Here is a 21,653-nt window from a genome sequence, read left to right on the forward strand (position 1 = left end):
TTATTCTGAATAAGACAATAATATGATTAAGATGTGTTTACATGAGTTGCTTTTAGAATATTCCTTTCATGTTCCCGTTTTACATGTTATAGTACATAGATCGATTAATGACACACATTACATCCAAACGCGACGCTATCAGTTCGTCTTCGTTATGGTATATAGAATTTTTGTTTCGCTTTTAATTTTACGAAAGCTTGAAGTGCAGTTAATTATTTGTCATGCTATATTTGCATCATCGTTTGGACCTAATCAGGGCTCTGGACATGCAACAAGTTTTTGAGAATGTGTGAGTTAAAATTTGCCGTGGAGTGCATGTTGCGCTGCTCCAAAGCGTCTGCTTCACAGCTCGCGTTTCAGAGCCAGTCAGCTTTTAGGAAAAAAAAAAAAAAAAAAAAAAAAAACGCAAGCACTGTCACCGAAAGCCAGTATAGTTTTACTGTTTTTTGTTTGTTTTCATTTTGAAAATCCTGTTATCTTTGCCGTTAACCTCACATTACGCTATGGAGGCCTTCTTTTATTTTTTATTAATTAATTTGATTGCTAAGTGTTTGCTCGTTCTGTAAGTTTTTAGTCAGCATATAATACAGCATGTGATGTAGTCCATGCCTCGACTTATTCGTTTTTGTTTATAAATGCTATATAAGCTAGTTTGTCATTGTTTTATTGTTGTTTTGCTGTTAAATCAAAAATAACAAATCCATCTTTTAGGAATTTGTTTTAATCTGAAAATTGATAGGTGTAGCCTATACATATGTGACCCTGGACCACAAAACCAGTCATAAGGTTAAATTTGACAAAACTGAGATTTATACATCATATGAAAGCTCAATAAATAAGCTTTCTATTGATGTATGGTTTGTTAGGATAGGACAAAATTTGGCTGAGATACATCTATTTGAAATCAGAAATCTGAGGATGCAAAAAAATCAAAAAGACTGAGAAAATCACCTTTAAAGTTGTCCAAATTAGCTTCTTAACAATGCATATTACAAATCAAAAATTACATTTTGATATGTTTACAGTAGGAATTTTACAAATCTTCATGGAACATGAACTTTACTTAATTTCTTAATGATTTTTGGCATAAAAGAAAAATCAAAAACTTTGACCCATGCAATGTATTTTTGGCTATTGCTACAAATATACCCCAGCGACTTAAGACTGGTTTTGTGGTCCAGGGTCACATATAAGCAAAACCAAGATTGTGAATTTGAAATTAAAAGGGAAAAGCATCCTCAGCCATCACAAAAGAGAGATTTCCGTTCACAAAATTAAAATCACAAATAATACTGATGAAAAATGTTAACTACGTTACCATAAAACTATAAATGATAAAAGACAAACTATTTTTCAGCAATGAGCATTGATTAAACCCATGTTGTAGCAAAAAATAAATAAATAAAAATGAAACCAAAGCATATGCTCGTGCGAACAACTGAGAGCGTTAGTGTGTATCCTGTCGCGAAATGTGGAGAAAAGTCCTACACAATGGGAATAGTGTGATTAAGCTGCGTACATGTCTATGATAATGCGACTAAAATAGGAATACTCCACCTGTCTTAATTCGATTTGTGTCTACTTCGATTATGACTTTAGTCGGATTAAATTAATCAAAAAGCTTATTAGTTTGCTTTTAGAGAAAACATTAATGAAAAAGTGAAAAATGGCTGAAAAATAATCATAACAAATGTTAGCGTGCCCCCTAAAAGCATAAGGGGCCCCTGTCTGGCCCCCCAAGTTACAGTAGTCTACAACCGCCACTGCTTGTGCTTATCCTAATTCTGGCAACCGATTAAAAACTAAAAGATTACGTTTCCTTGTGCGAACTCATCCAGGAGTGTTGACTTTTCAAATTGACTACATTTCCAGAGCATGTTGACGCGCCACATGCCGGCTGTTGAACGCGCTCAATACAGTTGAATGTTCCGGTGGATCAGAGGTAAATAATGATATAAATACTATTCAGTTTCTTGCACGGGCCGATCGTTATGTGTCTCAAGACCTCAATGTATCATCACTAGCCGTAGGGTTTAATTTGGTTTTGTCTGAGTATGTTTTTTTACTCTTAAAGATTTGGTGCCCATTGACTAGCATTATATGACTGACAGACTACAATGGTTTGATTTAAAAATCTTTGTGTTCTACTGAAGAAACAAAGTCACCTAAATCTTGGATGCCCTGGGAGTAAGCAGATAAACATCAAATTTTCAGTTTTGTGTGAACTATCCCTTTAATAAAAGTGGTATTGCTATCATTCTGGGTGATCCAGGTAGATCAGGATATAAGCTATAACCACCTCATTTGATCTGGTTTAGACTAAACGCATGCTGGTGGAGAAGATGGGACGGGAAGCAGTGGAGCTGGGCCACGGGGAGGTTAGCATCACTGGGGTGGAGGAGAACACACTCATTGCAAGCTTGTGTGACCTGCTGGAAAGAATCTGGAGCCACGGTCTGCAGGTCAAGCAGGTACATAGACAACATACATTGTGCATACAATAAATGTGGTAATGTGTAATATAGTCAGTTTGTTTGAACTGAACCTGCTCTGTGTGTTTGCCAGGGAAAATCCGCATTGTGGTCGCATCTCTTACATTACCAAGAGAGTAAAGAGAAGAGAGACGCCACTCCAGCAGGCCTCGGCCCTCCTGGTAAAATACTAAGATGATACAATCATTTTTGCACGTTGTATTTCCATACATCTTGCTGCCTATACAGGATTTTTCTTCTGAGACAGCATTTTTTTTGCCAAAAAAGAACCTCAAAAGTGACCAGTAAATAACAAAACCATTGGCAGCCAGTGCCGACTTTATTAGGCATGAGCATCTATTTTCATTGAATGAAATAAAGCAGACAGAAAATATAAATATTAGGTGAAAAATTTAATAAGCTTAAACAAAAAATTTGAAATGTTGCCTTGGCATTTAATTGAAATGCATTAAGTTTAAGTACTAAAAGTTACTAAAACAGAAATAGATATAAATTAAAGCTAAATAATAATAATTAAAATAAAAATGTAAAACCTAAAATAAATGTAAAATAAAAAAAATATATAAAAATAAAAGCTATTTAAAAATATGAGTATATACAATAATAGTAAATACTTTAATAGTATTCTATAAAGCACAAAATGCACACACATAAAATGAAAATGTAATTTTTATCAAGATAATAATTTTTTTTAAGAAGTCTCTTATGCTCATCAAAGTTCCATTTATTTGATCAAAAATACAGAAAAAAAGTAATATTGTGAAATATTATTGCAATTTAAAATAACAGTTTTCTATTTTAATATACTTTAAAATAGAATTTATTGCTGTGATGCAAAGCTAAATTTTCATTAGCCATTACTCCAGTCTTCAGTGTCACAAGATCCTTCAGAAATCATTCTAATATGCTGATTTATTAAACAGCATTTATTCAAAATGGAAATCTTTTCTCACAATATAAGGCTTCACTGTCGCTTTTTATTAATTTAACACATTGATGAATAAAAGTATTAATTTCTTTTAAACTTTGAACAGTAGTGCATATCGTTACAAAGGATTTCTAAATAAATGCTGTTCTTTTTACTATTTTATTCATCAAAGAATCCTGGAAAAAGTATCACAGGTAAAAAAAATTAAAATAAAATAAGCAGCACAACTGTTTCCAACATTGATGATAAATCAGCATGTAATAATTTCTAAAGGATCATGTGACTAAAGACTGGAGTAAAAATTCAGCTTTGCATCACAGGAATAAATTATATTTTAAAGTGTATTCAAATAGAAAACCACTATTGTGAATTACAAAAATATTTAACTATATTACTGTTTTTTTTCTGTATTTTTTATCAAATAAACGCAGATGAGCAGAAAGACTTATTTAAAAAACATCTTACTGATCCCAAACTTTTGAACAGCAGTGTACATACATTTTAAATACTGACTACAATAAGTCTTTTTTATTTTGTTGAAGTTTGTTTTGGGATATATTGATTGCCTTAGAATTTTGCACAAATCTGTTTGGGACAGCCCCCAAATTTCCTAAGATGCCAAAAAAATGCTTTCTAGGCAGCTTTCTAGGATTTGGATCAGAGCCTGTGTAGTGCTTAGATAGCTGGCTTTTGTTGAAAACATGCTGAATAGGTTTGCATTTTCAGCATATTTTCCCTGTTTTTGTGTCTCAGGTATCATTCATGACACGGAGAGACGGAAGTCAGACGCTGGCTGTGCAATGCCGCCTCTCAAAGTCTCCTTGATCCAGGACATGAGGTGAGAATTAAACCATTCCGGTGTAGAGAAAACAATCTGCGATCTGCAAAGCACAAAGCGCGCACCAAAGGGAGGTCATTTCTCTAATAAAAAACGCTTCCCTGTTATTTTTTATTTAGTACTGATCTGAATAAGATATTTCACAAAGATATAGTTTACATATAGTCCACAAGAGAAAATAATAGCTGAATTTATAAAAGTGACCCTGTTCAAATGTTTACAGACACTTGATTCTTAATACTGTGTTGTTACCTGAACGAATCACAACTTTTTTTTTTGTTTAGTGATAGCTGTTCATGAGTTTTCAGTCCCTTGTTTGTCCTGAACAGTTAAACAGCCCACTGCTCTTCAGAAAAGTCCTTAAGGTCCCACAAATCTGTGGTTTTTCAGCATTTTTTTTTTTTTTTTTTGTAATTTAACCCTTTCCAACCACTGGGGGGGGTGAAAACTTTTGAAATTCACTCAGTCCCTCAATTCCCTTGAGTCCCTCAGTGTGAAAAGATGTATCATTGATGGAAAGGGTTCAAATACACAAAAATGTTGAAAAACCAAACAATTTGTGGGACCGAAAGGATTTTTCTGAAAAACAGTGGACACTTTAACTGTTCTGGACTAACAAGGGACTCACAAACAACTATCACTAAACAAAAAAAAAATTCAGTTGTGGATCATTTATGTAACTATTATTTCTCTTGTGGACTACATGTAAATGTCTTTATTGTGAAATATCTTATTCAGGTCAGTGCTAAAAAAAAAAAATAACATTTAGTTTTGTATGACTTCTCTTATTTTGATTAAAATAATTAACATTTTGCAGATTCTGCAAGGTCTATGTAAACTTTTGACTTAAAATGCACATCACTGCTTTAATAATTTAAAGTGTTACCTGTTAATATGTCTAAAAAATAATTAGAAAACTATTTGTAAAAATCTAAAACAAACCAAAAACCTCGCAACATGTTGAATTTTTTTTTTAAATATACTCTGAATTCCAAGGTCAAATATAGGATCACATGTATGAAATCAGTTACTGAACCGAAAATACATTTTACTTTTTTATTTTTATGAAAATAATCAGTAGAGTGCTGCACTGTAGTGCAGTGTGTATGGGAAAGGAGGTCGACTCCTCACATTGCGTGAAGAAAGCACCAAGACGTTTCATGTCGCCACATTATTTCCAGCCTAATTAGCACCAGACCCCTGCTGTGCCGTGCCGTGACATAGCAGTGCAGGGTAGCCTTTGCATGACATCCCTCCTCTTTAGCCATGTCAGCGTCTTCTACTGAAAATGCTAATTGATAAACATAGTATTTCAGTAACAGTATTAGTGATAGAAGCTCTTTTCCTGATGTCAGCATAATATAGCAAGACAATGGCATTGTTTAGTACATCAATATTATGGCTGCAGGTCCACAAATTCCAATCTGGCTTCAGCAGACTGTAAATCTGCGGTTTGTAGAGTCTGGAGGGCAGCACTAAATGCTATAATACATTTATGTAATGGAAGGTCAGACAGTGTTGACTACCAGAGGTGGAGTGGAAGAGAATGCGTCTGGACGTGGCATGCATGATAGTGGCTGCGAGCGATGATAGCAGGCTGGCTGATGCTCTAGGGAGTCTGTGAACCATTTCTCCTGCCCCCATTTTCTCTTCTCAAATGGCTCCTGAGAGCGCTGGCAAAATCCCACTGCACTAAAGGCACGCAGAGTTCGGTGAACCTGTGCACGGCAGGTTACGGCGGTATCTTGTCAAAGGCTTGTTTGATTCTTATATAGTCATCTCTTAAGGTGCAATCACATTTACTGTCGTTAGGTGAATTTTCTTAGAGGAAATACAGGAATTTTAATTGGAATCAGTGCAACAGGGAATTCCATGTGAAAGCGAAAACTGCATGAGGAAATCTTTTACAAGTTGGTCACACATATTGGCCTGTGCGTACCAATAGATTACTATATTTAATACATTTTATTGAATTAACATGAATATCTCAAATCACGCAGCTTCTTGAAAAGTTGGCTTAAGATCCGTTTTGCAGGTGATAAAAAATTCCTTAGACTTTTATAGAATTAAGCACTGCAGTGATGACATACTTTTGTAGACCAGCCTGGAAGTTAGCTTCACCATGGTTCCTTTGACCAAAACCCAACTAAATACTAACTACACCACAGTCAAATGACTTTATCATCACCATCACCATCAACACCATAAGTACACTGCAGTTAAATAGTTTGGGATTGGTAAGATTTTTGATGTTTTTAAAGAAGTCTCTTATGCTCATCAAAGTTCCATTTATTTGATCAAAAATACAGAAGAAGAAGTAATATTATGAAATATTATTGCAATTTAAAATAACAGTTTATTTTAATATACTTTAAAATGAAATGCATTTCTGTGATGCAAAGTAAAATTTTCATAAGCCATAACTCCAGTCAAATCATTCTAATATGCTGATTTATTATCAATGTTGGGAACAGTTGTGCTCCTAGTATTTTTTTTGGAACATGTGATAGTTTTTTCAGGATTCTTTCATGAATAAAAAGTTGAAAAGAACAACATTTATTCAAAATATAAATCTTTTCGTACAATTTAAGTCTTTACTATCGATTTTTATCAATTTAACACATCATTGCTAAATAGAAGTATTAATTTCTTTCAAAGAAAGAAAAAAAAAAGAAAAAAATTACTAACCCTAAACTTTGAACGGAAGTGTATAATGTTAACAAAAGATTTATTTTTAATGTTTTATTCATCAAAGAATCCTGAAACAAGTAATACAGGTTCCAAAAAACATATTAAGCAGCACAACTGTTTCCAACATTGATAATAAATCAGCATATTAGAATAATTTCTGAAGAATCATGTGACACTGAAGACTGGAAAATTCAGCTTTGCATCACAGGGATAAATTCTAGTTTAAAATATATTAAAATAGAAAACAACTGTTTCAAGTTGCAATAATATTTCACAATATTACAGTTTTTTCCTGTATTTTTAATTAAATGAACAGAGCCTTGATGAGCACAAAAGATTTTTTAAAAACATTAAAAATTGTACTGATCCCAATTTTTTGCACGACAGTGTAAATGATGGCACCACCATCTGACAGCTTTTTCAGTCTTTATAAGTCTCTACATTTTCCCTGAAAGTTTTGTGGAATTTGAGATGATGGAACCAGAAGTGATAAAATGCTCATTTCTGGGTTTAATATTTCATTCTGATGTATTATTCTCGGGATCTTAGAATCTCTAGAGCAGGAAGCTCTTCTCTGGCAGTGTTATTAAAAAATTCAATGACTGACTCCAACTCTGCGTCCTATACAGTCACGATGCAATTAGATGCCAGTGACAAGCCATTTGTCTGCCCACACCAACATACCGAGTGACTGAAACAATGTTTGTCATTGAAATACAATAGCTTGTTCCGTTTAAAGTTAAGTTTGAACTTTCTTGTTTCTTTTCTTTTATTATTTTCAAGATCTGAAGTAAATTATTTGTCGTTTTGACAATGAATATTACAGTGATGAAAAAATTAAATGTGACCATGGACCACAAAACCATTCATAATTATCGCTTTTTTGAAACTGAGATGTATACACGATCTGAAATCTGAATAAATACGCTTTCTATTGATGCACGTTTTTTTAGGATAGGACAATATTTGGCCGAGATACAACAATTTAAAAAATCTAAAATCTGAGGGTGCAAAAAATCTAAATATTGAGAAAATCGCCTTTAAAGTTGTTCAAATAAAGTTCTTAGCAATGCATATTACTGATCAAAAATTTACAAAATATCTTCATGGAACATGATCTTTACTTAATATCCTAATGATTTTTGCCATAGAAGAAAAATCGATAATTTTGACCAATACAATGTATTTTTGGCTATTGCTACAAATGAAGCTGTGCTACTTAAGAGTGGTTTTGTGGTCCAGGGTTACATATTTGAACTCTGTTCCTATATTGCTCATAGCGTATCATTGCAGCTAGTTAGAAAAATTACTCGGGAAAGGATTTTTGTGATAAACGAAAACGCTGATACTGAAACTCGTTGACTTAATTCTGGTGGAAATTGCAATTTGAAGTCTCTTAATCAAAATCATGTGACTGTAATTCACTGTCTGTCTTATTTAGGCACATCCAGAACATCAGTGAGATCAAGACAGATGTTGGGAAGGCCAGGGCATGGGTTCGTCTCTCCATGGAGAAGAAACTGCTGTCCAGGCACCTGAAACAACTTCTGTCTGACCATGAGCTCACCAAGTAAGATTGACTAGTTCTTTAGTGACACAGAAGGCAGTGTTATAAATCAGATGTGCTGCTGTTGGGTATCAGACTGTTAGAATGCAAGAGATGTAGCACAGCAAAGAATAAGGCGCCATTAAAAATGAAGTTTTTGTTTAATTATTAATGGGCCTTGAACTGTAAAGTGGCTCATCTTTGTGGCGTCCTCTTATGACCTGAAATGCATTTGAACTCATTTTTTCAGACTCTTTGCTCATGCACTTAACTTTCTACTGTTTCCTTTAAAGCTTTTGGGTTTAGGTTTGTACTGTATGGTTTAATGTGTTTGGTTGTGTTTGTTTGAAGGAAACTCTATAAGCGCTATGCTTTTCTGCGCTGTGATGATGAGAAGGAGCAGTTCCTTTACCATCTACTTTCTTTCAACGCTGTGGACTACTTCTGCTTTACCAACGTCTTCACCACAATTAGTAAGAGTCACTGCTAACACAGTATACCTTTAAAAGGATAGTCCACCTAAAATGAAAAAAGCTCACTTTTGCTCACTCTGATGTTGCCAAGAAGATTTTTCGAAGAATGTTTCCATTGCATTCCATTATATGTTTTGACAATACAGTGGAAGTCAATAGGAACTAAAACTATTTTATAAAATATCTTTGCATTTCATTGTGGAATGATATATATTCTGTATTTTGCATCCTTGGTTATATTAAATATACAATAGTCAACAATTGAAGTGAATCAAAATCAATACCGTTCTTGTCTTAAGACAACTTTAGTGAACTTTTATGATCCACTTCAAATGTTGACTGCTGTATATCTTGATACTGAAATGTTTTTTTTTTTTTTCATAATTTAGATGAAAAATCCAGGTAGAAATAATTATGGATTAAAATTAACCAATGTGTTTTTGTAAGAAAAATCCATATTTAAAACTTAAGAATCACTTTAATCTAGTTTGCGCTAACAGTTGTACACGGAACTTGCTGCTTTGGGAAGGGGCGTGGCAGGACTGAAACACCGTCTAGCTGTTCGCCAATCGCAACGCAGTGGGACTGCTATCCAATCACAACACATTTTGTTTTTCGGAAGGCGGGCCTTCATCAAACCCGGAACTAATTGAAAAAATAATGCGTTTTTTCAAACCACCAAGCATGAGAGCATGTTCTATTGCACCCCCAAAACAAAATAAAGACTTTGTAATAGAGCAAAATTGCACCCCTTTAAACTAGTAACATTTACATTTTTACTTTTGTCACACAAACCTTCAGAAAACATTTGTTCATCAACTAGGTCAACCGGATTACCGTCAAGTTCATTTTCTGTTGTTTTTGAAGAGTCTGCTTTGTGGGACCCATACACTTGCATTGTTTGAACTCTCAGAACTGGATTATTTTTCTAAAAAATGTTGTTTGTGTTCATTGTATTCGTTCGTCGAGGTTAGGTAAACGATGAGAGAATTTTCTTTTTTGGGTGGAGTATTATTTTAACTCTACTATCAAAAAACCTCTGCATTCTGCTTTTCTTCTCTCAACCTTGTCCTTGTTGTTGTTGTTCACAGTGATACCATATCATGTGGTCATCATTCCCAGCAAGAAACTTGGTGGCTCCATGTTTACAGCCAACCCTTGGGTGTGTGTCTCAGGGGAACTAGCTGAGACTGGGGTCTTGCAGGTCCCCAAAAACACTCTGGAGATTACGTTTGAGGTGAGTCAATATAAATTGACAAAAATATATATTTTTTGCCTATTACTCGTTTCACTATATTTTAGGGCTGGGTTGAATGTCTATTGTTTATCAATTGATATTGATTCTTAATTACCAAGAATCAATCCGTGCTGTTTTCAGTTGATGCGTGAACAAAGCCTAATGAAATATTATTTGTAGTGTGCTTGTCTTTGCTTTTAAATTCTGTCAGTTTCATTATGAAATTCAAACAATAAATGCTATTTTGGTGGTCTTTTATGTGGTGTGACAGATGACCACATTAGCGCTTAGGTACAATTGGAAACGCAGATCGCAAGTGAATTGATTATCTTTTCCACTTTACTACTAGTTACTGCACAAAATGAACATAAGTTAACAACAGAAAGTATGTTGAAAGAAACCGTACAACCTACCAAAATGTATCATTATCATAATTAATGAACTCAATCAGTGTTTCAACTAAAAGACATCAAATAGAACAGCTTGTAAACAATTTTATGTAACATCACATTTACCTCAGAAAAACTATTCAGTGACCCTAATCTTAGTTAGCTAGAAAACGGAACTCTAGGAAGGAGTTTGTTTACAAATCACTTTAATATGGCAATATCCCAAATGACAAGTTTCATTTTATAGTTTACAGCATTAGTTGAGAAAAATTACAATTCCAAATGAATCAAATTGAAATCGAATCCAGTTGCTAGCTTGTGAATTGAAACCGTCTCAACCATCTCAGCCCTACTATATACAGTTGAAGTCAAAAGTTTATATATACCTTGCAGAATCTGCAAAATGTTAAAGGGATGGTTCGGAGTAGAATTGACTTCATTGCTATGCACGCCGAAGCCCATGTAAATACCCCATCCGAAGTTTTTTTTTACCTTAGTCAAACATTTATGGAGATATTAGAGTTTTTCGAATTGCTTGTTACAGGAGTGAATGGTACATGTGATGTATCTCGTAAATTGCACCACTAAACGTGCAAGTAATCTTACCAAACTTGTACAGTAGTGTAAATAGGTTATGTACTCACAAAACGCTGCATCGGAACATTTGTAAGTCCACCATGAGTGTTTTAAAAACACGTTTTAGCCGATCCCTACTAGTCTCAAAAACTACAAATGGCGACACGTCGACGTCACTTCCCTGGTTTGAAAAAAGCACGTAAAAGTCCTCCTACAAGTTGACATGCACACAGATGTAGTAGGAGGACTTTTACGTGCTTTTTTCAAACCAGGGAAGTGATGTCGACTTGTAGTTTTTGAGACTAGTAGGGATCGGCTAAAACGTGTTTTTAAAACACTCATGGTGGACTTACAAATGTTCTGATGCAGCGTTTTGTGAGTACATAACCTATTTACACTACTGTACAAGTTTGGTAAGATTACTTGCACGTTTAGTGGTGCAATTTACGAGATACATCACATGTACCATTCACTCCTGTAACAAGCAATTCGAAAAACTCTAATATCTCCATAAATGTTCGACTAAGGTAAAAAAAACTTCGGATGGGGTATTTAGATGGGCTTCGGAGTGCATAGCAATGAAGTCAATTCTACTCCGAACCATCCCTTTAATTATTTTACCAAAATAAGAGGGATCATACAAAATGCATGTTATTTTTTTATTTAGTACTGACCTGAATAAGATATTTCACATAAGATTTACATATAGTCCACAAGAGAAAATAATAGCAACTATTACAGAAGGATTTAAACGCTCACTGATGCTTCAGATGGAAACACGATGCATTAAGAGCCAGGGAGTAAAAATGAAACTGAATTTGAAGATTAGGGTAAATTAAACTTATTTTGTCTTATGGGAGACCTATACGTATCTTTCGTAGCTTCTGAAAGACAGTATTAAATGAAGAAAAAAACTTTAACTTTAATTTAATTTAACTTTAATATTGAAGCAAAATAAGAAAAATGCACACATCTTCATTCTGTTCAAAAGTTTACACCCCTGGCTCTTAATGCATTATGTTCCCTTCTGGAGCATCAGTGAGTGTTTAAACCTTCTGTAATAGTTGCATATGAGTCCCTCAGTTGTCCTCAGTGTGAAAAGGTGAATCTCAAAGTCATACAGTCATTGTTGGAAAGGGTTCAAATACACAAAAATGCTGAAAAACCAAACAATTTTTAGGACCTTAAGGATTTTAGCTGTTCAGGACAAACAAGAGACTCAAGAACAACTATCACTAAACAACAAAAAAAAAAACACATCTGTGAATCATTCAGGTAACAACACAGTATTAAGAATCAAATGTACCATGTTAGATATTGACTACAAAGTGAGTTTCTGTTTTGTTAATCTGTCTGGTCGAGGTTTGTTGTATAATTCTGTCTGTACTTTGCACAGTGCCAGAACCTGGGGAAGCTGACCACAGTACAGATGGGCCATGACAACTCAGGACTGTATGCTAAGTGGCTAGTGGAGTGTGTAATGGTCCGCAATGGGATCACAGGGCACACCTACAAGTAAGTACTAAGTTTTAGTAGCACCATAATCACATTATTCCTCATTATTAGCATCCTTTACTGACTGCCGGACTGTTGTTGCGTAGGTTTCCATGCGGCCGTTGGCTCGGGAAAGGAGTAGATGATGGCAGCTTGGAGAGGATACTGGTGGGCGAATTGGTGACTAACACGGAGAATGAGGACAGACTGTGCCGGACTCCTCCAATGCAGCAATCCCCCGGGATGATGCGAAGATTCGTCACCATTTCGCCAAACAGCAAACCAAGTATGTACTTGGAAATCTCATAAAAGTCAAAAGTCATATCTCATAGAGTTTATAAGTGCACTTATTGCTGGAGGATATTGCTGTTGTCTCAAGCGCGTTTACCGTTGTGTGCCCACTAGAGTTAAACACGGGCCAGATCCAGGAAGGGGTGGGAGAGGCGATTAATGGTATCGTCAAACACTTCCATAAGCCAGAAAAGGAGGTAAAGTATTGTTTTCTGTGAAAACTCACAGCGGAAAGGACTGAAAATAGCGTATATGAATGATCTTTCTTTATTCTTCTGTTGTAGAGAGGAAGCCTCACATTGCTTCTGTGTGGAGAGTATGGTTTAGTATGGGCTCTAGAGCAAGTGTTTCAGCATGGCTTCAAGTCACCACGTCTTTTCAAAAATGTCTTCATTTGGGACTTTCTAGGTAAGGAAAACGTTTACATTCCGTTAAATATTTTCTTATTAGTAGAAGTGTTTGTTAATTGCTCACGTTTACAGTATTCACACTGTTGTATAATTTCGTCAAGAACCGCCCACTTAGGCAGGAAAAGCAGCTTGACTGACACGCATTAGAATGGTTTCAGGATCATGTGACACCAAAGACTGAAAGCTGAAAATTCTGCTGAATCATTAAAAGAATAAATGACCTTTTTTTAAAATAAATTAAAATGAACATTTATTTCAAATTGTATTGATATTTAACAAATATACCTTTTTTTTTTGGAAGGTTGTTTCTGTCGCAGGATTAAAAAAATAATAATTCCTGAAATTCTCACAATTCTGCCTTTTTCATCAACTCTGAATTTCAATATTCAGATTTTTTTAAACTTACAATTCTAAGAAAAAAAAGTTAATAATTACAAGATGTTAACTCAAAATTGCATGATATAAACTTGCAATTCCGATAAGAACAGTCCAAATTGTGACAAGTAAAGTCAGAATTGTAAGATAAAATGCTGCAATTACCTTTTGTATTTTTTTATATCATGGCGGGGAAAAAAACTGATACACTACCAGTCAAAAGTTTTTGGACCGTAAGATTTTTTTATGTTTTATGTTCTGCTCACCAAGTAGCATTTATTTGATCCAAAATACAGCAAAAGCAGTAACATTGGTAAATATTTTTACTATTTAAAATAACTTTCTATTTGAATATATTTTAAAATGTGATTTATTCCTGTGATCAAAGCTAAATATTCAGCATCATTACTTCAATCTTCAGTGTCACATGATCCTTCAGAAATCAAACATTTATTATTATTACTATCAATATTCAAAACAGTTGAGTCAATTTTTTTAAGGATTCTTTGACAAATAGATCCAAAGATCAGCAAATCAGATTTATGAAGGAGTAATGATGCTAAAAGTTCAGCTTTGAAATCACAGAAAAAAATTACATTATGAAATATATTTAAATAGAAAACAGTTATTTTAAATTGTACAAAAATGTACTGTTTTTGCTGTACTTTGGATCAAATAAATACAGGCTTGGTAAGCAGAAGAGACTTCTTTTAAAACATTAAAAATCTTAGTCCAAAAACTTTCGACTGGAAGTGTATAAGCTCAGAATTGAGAGAAAAAGTCCAAATTTGAGATAAAAAGTTGCATTGCTTCATACTTTTTTTTAATTACATGGTGGAAACAGGCTTTTATAGTTTTACCTCATTTTTTTTATTTAAAATAAATCCAGCTTTGAACCTTTTTGTAAGTATTCTTTGACGAATAGAAAGAATTTCTGAAAATTTCTGAAGGATCATGTGACTGGAGTAATGATGCTAAAAATTCAGCTTTGAAATCACAGGAAAAAATTACATTCTAAAATATATTCAATAGAAAACAGTTATTTTAAATAGTACAAATACTTCTAATTTTACAGTGTTTGCTGTAATTTGGATTAAATAAACGCAGGCTTGGTTATTAGAAGAGACTTCTTTAAAAAAACATTTAAAATGTTAAGCTCAAAATTTGAGATAAAAAGTTCCATTGCTTCATACATTTTTTAAAAATTCCATGGTGGAAACAGGCTTTCATAGTTGGACCTTATTTTTGAATAGAAAATAAATCCAGCCTTGGCCGGCATAAAAAACTTTCTTCAAAACACTAAAAAAGAAAAATTATTTAAACTTTTGAACAGCTGTGCATATACCATACTAGCATGGAAGAAGATAATAAAAAAAAGCTTTTTTCGAAGTGTATTTTAAAGTCACTTTCACGCTTTCATACTCAGAAGGCCTTGTTGAAGCACAATGTGTTTCTAGACTGACTGAAAAAAACACTTGTGTGCCTTTACTCTCAGAGGTTTTGTAAAAACAGCCAATTAGATTTAATCTTAGTACACTGAGAAATTGCATCAGATGGTTAGTGCAAGAACTATGTGCGGTTCATAGTTTAAAGTGGAGACTGGGAGTTTGTTCAAACCTAAATTTTACCAAGAACATAAAACCTCAAAATGTTGCAAATTTTCCTAAATCCTCTTGTCTATTCCACAGAAAAAGCGCAGGTCTACTTTGAGAGTTCGGAACAGAGTCAGATGACCCAGGATGAGAACTGGCAGATGAGGGTGCGTCACTTCTGCCATTTTATGCGCGCCATCAACAGCACACCCAGAAACATCGGCAAAGACGGAAAGTTTCAGATGCTCGTGTGTCTTGGAGCCAGGTTGGTCGATGTTTTCATCGAATTGTTGACTATTAGAATTGAGTTTTGAGAACCAACATGCTCTTTTGCTGGAATGGGAATCATTAGGCACAATCTGATTCTGACTCTAGAAATCACAATCCTAATCCCAATCACAATTCTAAAATTTCTCTTGATCTATTTCATTTATTTGTGCATTTAAAATAGATTTGGCTTAAATGATGCATTGTATGGATGGGCATATCGATCCTAAAGTATCGATATATCGAGTATCGAAAGTATCGATACTCAGATTAAAAATATCGATACTAAGGTGTGTTTTATTTAACAAAAAGCAAGGCGTACAATGTGCATTGAATTTGGACGTATAACCTATGTTAGGGAATAACTGCATGATATAACAATTTTCCTACTCATCTGAACGCACGCAAATGTTGCAAGACAGAACCAATCAATCACAGAGAGCATTGACTCACTTCAGACAGTGCATTCAAATAGGGCTGCGTTCCAAAAGTATCATAAGAAAGCATTGATGCTTTTGGGAACGGCAGCCCAGAGCAATGCTTATCAGAGGACAGAAAATAAAAACATGTTTGAGCTATTTCACAATAAACAAACTGAAATTGTAGCCTACGTAATTTGTGCAGTTACATTTCTTTAAATTAACACTTAAAGTTCATTGATCATGTTTTGTAGTAATGTTAATAAAAATTATACACTGTCAGAATAAAAATGTTGTATTTTATGTGTGCAACAGCCTGTCACTGGCAGCCCCTTATGAAACTAAGTATTTTCAATTATAGGTTTTGTAGTTACCACTACAGTAAACATATTTTAACCATGTGTAAAAAATTAAAGTTAATTAGTTGCAATTAAGGCATATTAAATGTTAAAATGCATTACAAATATAAAGTTAAGGGTATAATTACATATTTTAGTCTTATTAATTTAATAAATGTAGTAATTTAAAAGTTTAGAAGTATCGTATCGGTATCGATATCGATATCGATGATACTGGCCTTAAAAGTATCGGTATCGTATCGAAAACAAAAAGTGGTATCGCCCATCCCTAATGCATTGGTTGATCATTTGGAAGGAAAAACACTAAAAAACCAGTGGGTGAAACTGCAATTGAGTAGAATAGAATTGACTGTAGCGCACAATTTCATCAACATCACGCATATAGTTTAAGTTGAAAGTTATTTTTTATTTAGTACTTACCTGAATAAGATATTTCACATAAAGTTTACATAAAGTACACAAGGGAAAATAATGGTTGAAATTATAAAAAACGACCCTGTTCAATTTAGATTTTTAATACTGTGTTGTTACCTGAATGATCTACAGTTGTGTTTTTTTTTTTGTTTAGTGATAGTTGTTCATGAGTCCCTTGTTTGTCCTGAACAGTTAAACTGTTCACTGTTCTTTGGAAAAAAATCCTTCAGGTCTCATAAATTCTTTGGTTTTTCATCATTTTTTGTGTATTTGAACCCTTTCCAACAATGACTGTATGCTTTTGAGATCCATCTTTTCACACTGAGGACAACTGAGGGACAACAAACACTCACTGATGCGCCAAAAAAAAAAAAAAAAAAAAAAATATATATATATATATATATATATATATGCGCATCATGTTTCCTTCTGGAATATAAGTGAGCGTTTGAACCTTCTGTAATAGTTGCATCTGAGTCCCTCAGTTGTCCTCAGTGTGAAAAGATGAATCTCAAAATCATGCTTTCATTATTGGAAAGGGTTCAAATACACAAAATGCTGAAAAACCAAAGAATATGTGGACCTGAAGGACTTTTCTGAAGAACAAACAAAAGAGACAAACAAGAGACTCCTTAACAACTATAAATAAACAAAAAAGCACAGCTGTGGATCATTCAGGTAACAACACCCTATTAAGAATCAAATGTGTGTAAATTAGTGGTGGGCCGTTATCGGCGTTAACGTGAGACTCTTATCGGGCGAAAAAAAATATCGCCGTTAATCTATTCTCAAAGTTGGGTTGGGAGCTGGGTCTAAACTACGCAAGATATCATGACTTTCACCTTGATATTTTAGCGCGGATGACGTATACCTAGTCGAATTGCACTGTAGGGGGCGAGAACGAGTCTTCAACTTCTGTGAAATGACCACATCAAACGAGACGTGCAAACATGGATGCAGCTATGAAGCCGCTTCAGGGCAGGTGCGTTGCTAGACCCTTGCGGGATTATCAAAGTAAATTATAACTCAAACTTGAGATTTTACTGGGGCACAGCAGATTTTCACTGGGGCACGTGCCCCAGTAAAATCTCAAGTTTGAGTCATAATTTACTTTGATAATCCCGCAATAAAGACATTAAACTATATGCAACAACTGAATTGACGCTTCTAAAAGCAACGCAGTTTAACCAAAGACTATGCACGCAGATAGGCTATCCATGCCCGTGCGCATCTGTGTATTTAACGGCAACGCGCACGTCGTGCAGCCTTTTGCGCAGAAGTACTTGGTTACACAAGTTTGTATAGGTAATTATGTTGTAAATGCAATTGTCAAGCAGTTTGTGATGCATTTTGGAAACAGGAGATGAGCGCCTGGTCTAATGCGCCACCTGGCCCGTTCTCGAAGACTTACTTTTAGTCATTATTTGGGTAGCACACATATTCTGAAAATGCCTTCAGCCGAATTCAAATTTGCCATTTTAATCTAGATTAATTCCAAGATTTAATCTAGATTAATCTAGATTAAAAAAATTAATCTATGCCCACCCCTAGTGTAAATATTTGCATAGGGTCATTTTTATAAATTCAACTATTATTTTCTCTTGTGGGCTATGTGAAAATATCTTATTCAGGTCAGTACTAAATAAAAACTAACATGCATTTTGTATGATCCCTCTTATTTTGGGAAAATAATTCACATTTTGCAGATTCTAAAAGGTGTATGTAAACTGCATATGGAAAAAAAACTAACCCCAGAAAAAGTTTTAAATGTTTTTTTGTACTCTTTTGTCATATCTATCAGTCACATTTGTTGACACGGGTCTCGTCTTTCTGCTTACAGAGATCATCTGCTTCACCACTGGATTGCGCTTCTCGCCGAGTGTCCAATCACAGCACAGATGTATGAGGAAGCGGCGCTCTTAAAGGACCATTCCCTGGTGAACTCTCTGATTCGAGTGCTACAGACTCTGCAGGAATTCAATATCACTCTGGAGGCCTCTCTCGTCAAAGGAATCGGGATATAACGTCGTCTGAATATAGAACTAACACAGATCAGTGGGACCATGGACTAACCTTTTTTACACGGAGAGACTTGAACAAAAGGACTAAACCTGGCTTACGTTAAAGCTACTGTCATGTTTGCCATATATTAAGTGCAATGAGCCTTTTCAAACGTGTCATAATTTTTATCAACAACGTTACTGACATTCAAAAATGTCTTCTATTTTGATCCATACTTTTCACAAAAGGTGAACCCCCCCCCCCACCTGTGCTATACCGTTTTATTGAAAGCTCAATATTTTTTGTTGTTGTTGTGGACTGCTGACAATGGCTATATTTAAAAGGAAAACGTGTAAGAAAAACTGTTATTATATTTTCAGAGAAGAACAGTGTTATTTTGATATGTGTCAGGTTGCTTGCTCTGTGCTCTAATCTAATCCATACTGTCACAATGCAGAGTTCGAAGCAAATGATGTAGAAGTATGCTTTATAAGTACAACTTGTGGGGAATTCATATTTTTACTTAAAAAATAAGAAGGAAAGATGAGAAAAATGGCTCTTTTTTTGTAACAGTGCCAGGGGCTTGTGTTATTTCTCTCTAAATGCAAATCAGCTTAAAGGGACAGTTCACCCAAAAATTACACTACTGGTCAAAAACTAATCATTATTATAATTTTTTAGGAAGTCTTATATGCTCACCAAGACTATTTGATTCATTTTTAAGTTTAATTATTACTGTTTCCACAAAAATATTAAGCAGCAGAAAATGTTTCTAGCGTTGATAATAATCAGAAGCATTTTTTTAATTGAGAACCAATAATAATTGAGCACCAAATCAGCATAGTAGAATGATTTCTGAAGGACCATGCAACACTGTAGAGACTGGAGTATTGATGCTAAAAATTCAGCTTTAGCATACGTTTTTATGTTGTAATAATATTTTACAATATTACTGTTTTTACTGTATTTTTGAAAAAACAAATGCAGCCTTGGCGAGCGTAAGAGACTCGTTTCAAAAACTGCAATTATTTAAAAAATGCATTTATTCCTATCTTTTGACTGGTAGTGTATAAGTCGGTCATCGTTTACTCATCCTCATGTCGTTCCATACCCACTTTTTTCTTTCATTTTTTTCTTCCCCATACAATGAAAGTGAATGGGAAAAGAGCAGCTTGATGGACTGTAAAAACTAAAAACAATCAGCGCAGAAAGGATTAACGTTTCACCTAATCCTGTCAAAGTACCGTAACATTCCCCATCTCTTCAGCCCTCAGGTCTCGACTGTGGCCAACTACAATGCCATATCTGGAGTAGAATTAAACTGCGGCACAGTTGCTGTGTTTGTGTCCCTCTCCTTAGTTAAACCCCAGCATCCCCTCTGTTTCTGCTATGCAATATTTACAGCTCCAAAATTTTGTTATTGAATATCGATGAAATATCACTCACCTGTTTTAGAGTGAAGCATTATTTGTAGGATGTAACTGGGAGAAGCACATTAAAGGCTGATATTCATGTGCCAATTTCATCATGACTGTTCTGGTACCTGTTCGAACACAGCTGGCATGAGCATTTTGGGAGTTATTATTTTTGTTTTTTTCTTGTGTTTTATCTCTTGATACATTTATAGACAAAGCCGTGTAATGTAGTGTTAAATATTGAACAACTGTGTACAGTGTATAAAATGTAATAAAGGTGACAATTCAATATGCTTATGATCCTTCAGTCTTTTTATAATAATAAAATTAATCAGTAAAGGGAGTTCAACAAGGAAAACTAAAACAAAATGGGTGACCAATCATGAAAACTAAAATACACAGATGCAGATGTCTTATTGCTGGATCTTAAACGTATTACTTTATTTTAAGCAAGTAGAAAGGGGTCACAAACCCGACCTTGAGTAATATAGAATACAATGCATATTTTGAAAATAAGATGAATGGTGTTCAAAGTTAATGGAAATTTTAATGTTTCAGGTATGCATTTTAAAACTAAGATTGCTTACAAAAAAAGAGCATACAGTATTTTCACCAGCTAAATGGTTTTAAGTCAGTTATGTCTATATTTTACTGTAATGTGTCAGTAGGAAATATCAGTTTGCTTTTCCAAACATTCATTTTGTCATTAATTGTAATAATCCAGTAAGATTTTTGTTTGCACAAGGAGTCTGACAACAGCCAGTGCTCCACACAGAGATCTGGACCCGTATTCACCAAACATTTTATCTTACCACTAAGAGTTCTCCTAAATTGCAGAAAAAGTTTTTAGCTAAGAGTTTTCTCTTAAAACCTATTCACAAAGCTGCTGAGACAAACTTTTACTAAGTAATAGAGAGAGTCTTACGCAAAGAGTAAGGGCGGGGTTGACCTCATTGCTATGGATGATGTCAGTATACTTATTAACTATGCACACAGTGATTGGCTGATAGGTGAGGAGTCTCTGTCAGACATTTATTCATAAAATATTGTAGAGGGCGGTATTATGTTGCCATATTCGAATAAAGGTTTTAAAATAAAGATGTTGCCACTGTCAGTTAGTGTCAATAATTAAACCAGTATATGTTTAGCTAATAAATACATGTGTGCTTTTCATAAATAGCAGATATGCATATAAACAACATTTTAGCTGACCAACTAGAATAATCATGGCTTATAGTAAGACATGTAAACATAAAAGAAAACCAAACTGGACTCAAGAACAGCTTTTTACCCAATCTGTTAATGAAAAAAAGAATATAATCAAGGAAAATTTTGAGTATGGATAACCTTCAAAACCAAAAAAGATGCATAGGAAAACATATGTGTGCCAATAAATGCAATATGTTCCTAAAATATTTACATTCCAAGGCAGATAGCCGACAACAG

At 34.4% G+C, this 21,653-nt stretch overlaps 1 protein-coding gene across 4 annotated transcripts in view; it reads left to right on the forward strand.

The window, feature by feature from the left end:
- Positions 1–19,961, forward strand: part of dennd5a (DENN/MADD domain containing 5A) — a 69,217-nt gene extending 49,256 nt beyond the window's left edge. For all 4 annotated transcript variants that reach the window (XM_073835675.1, XM_073835677.1, XM_073835676.1 and 1 more), the window contains 12 exons: positions 2,319–2,471; positions 2,566–2,653; positions 4,174–4,258; positions 8,391–8,519; positions 8,847–8,968; positions 10,060–10,205; positions 12,567–12,685; positions 12,772–12,950; positions 13,070–13,152; positions 13,240–13,363; positions 15,429–15,597; positions 18,632–19,961. In XM_073835675.1, the coding sequence (XP_073691776.1) occupies positions 2,319–2,471; positions 2,566–2,653; positions 4,174–4,258; positions 8,391–8,519; positions 8,847–8,968; positions 10,060–10,205; positions 12,567–12,685; positions 12,772–12,950; positions 13,070–13,152; positions 13,240–13,363; positions 15,429–15,597; positions 18,632–18,815 (1,581 nt within the window). In that variant the 3' untranslated portion in view covers positions 18,816–19,961. The remainder of the gene's footprint in view (positions 1–2,318; positions 2,472–2,565; positions 2,654–4,173; positions 4,259–8,390; positions 8,520–8,846; positions 8,969–10,059; positions 10,206–12,566; positions 12,686–12,771; positions 12,951–13,069; positions 13,153–13,239; positions 13,364–15,428; positions 15,598–18,631) is intronic.
- Positions 19,962–21,653: the final 1,692 nt, after the last annotated feature.

This window comes from Garra rufa, chromosome 3 (genome assembly GCF_049309525.1).
Source record: "Garra rufa chromosome 3, GarRuf1.0, whole genome shotgun sequence".
NCBI classification, from domain to species: Eukaryota; Metazoa; Chordata; class Actinopteri; order Cypriniformes; family Cyprinidae; genus Garra; species Garra rufa.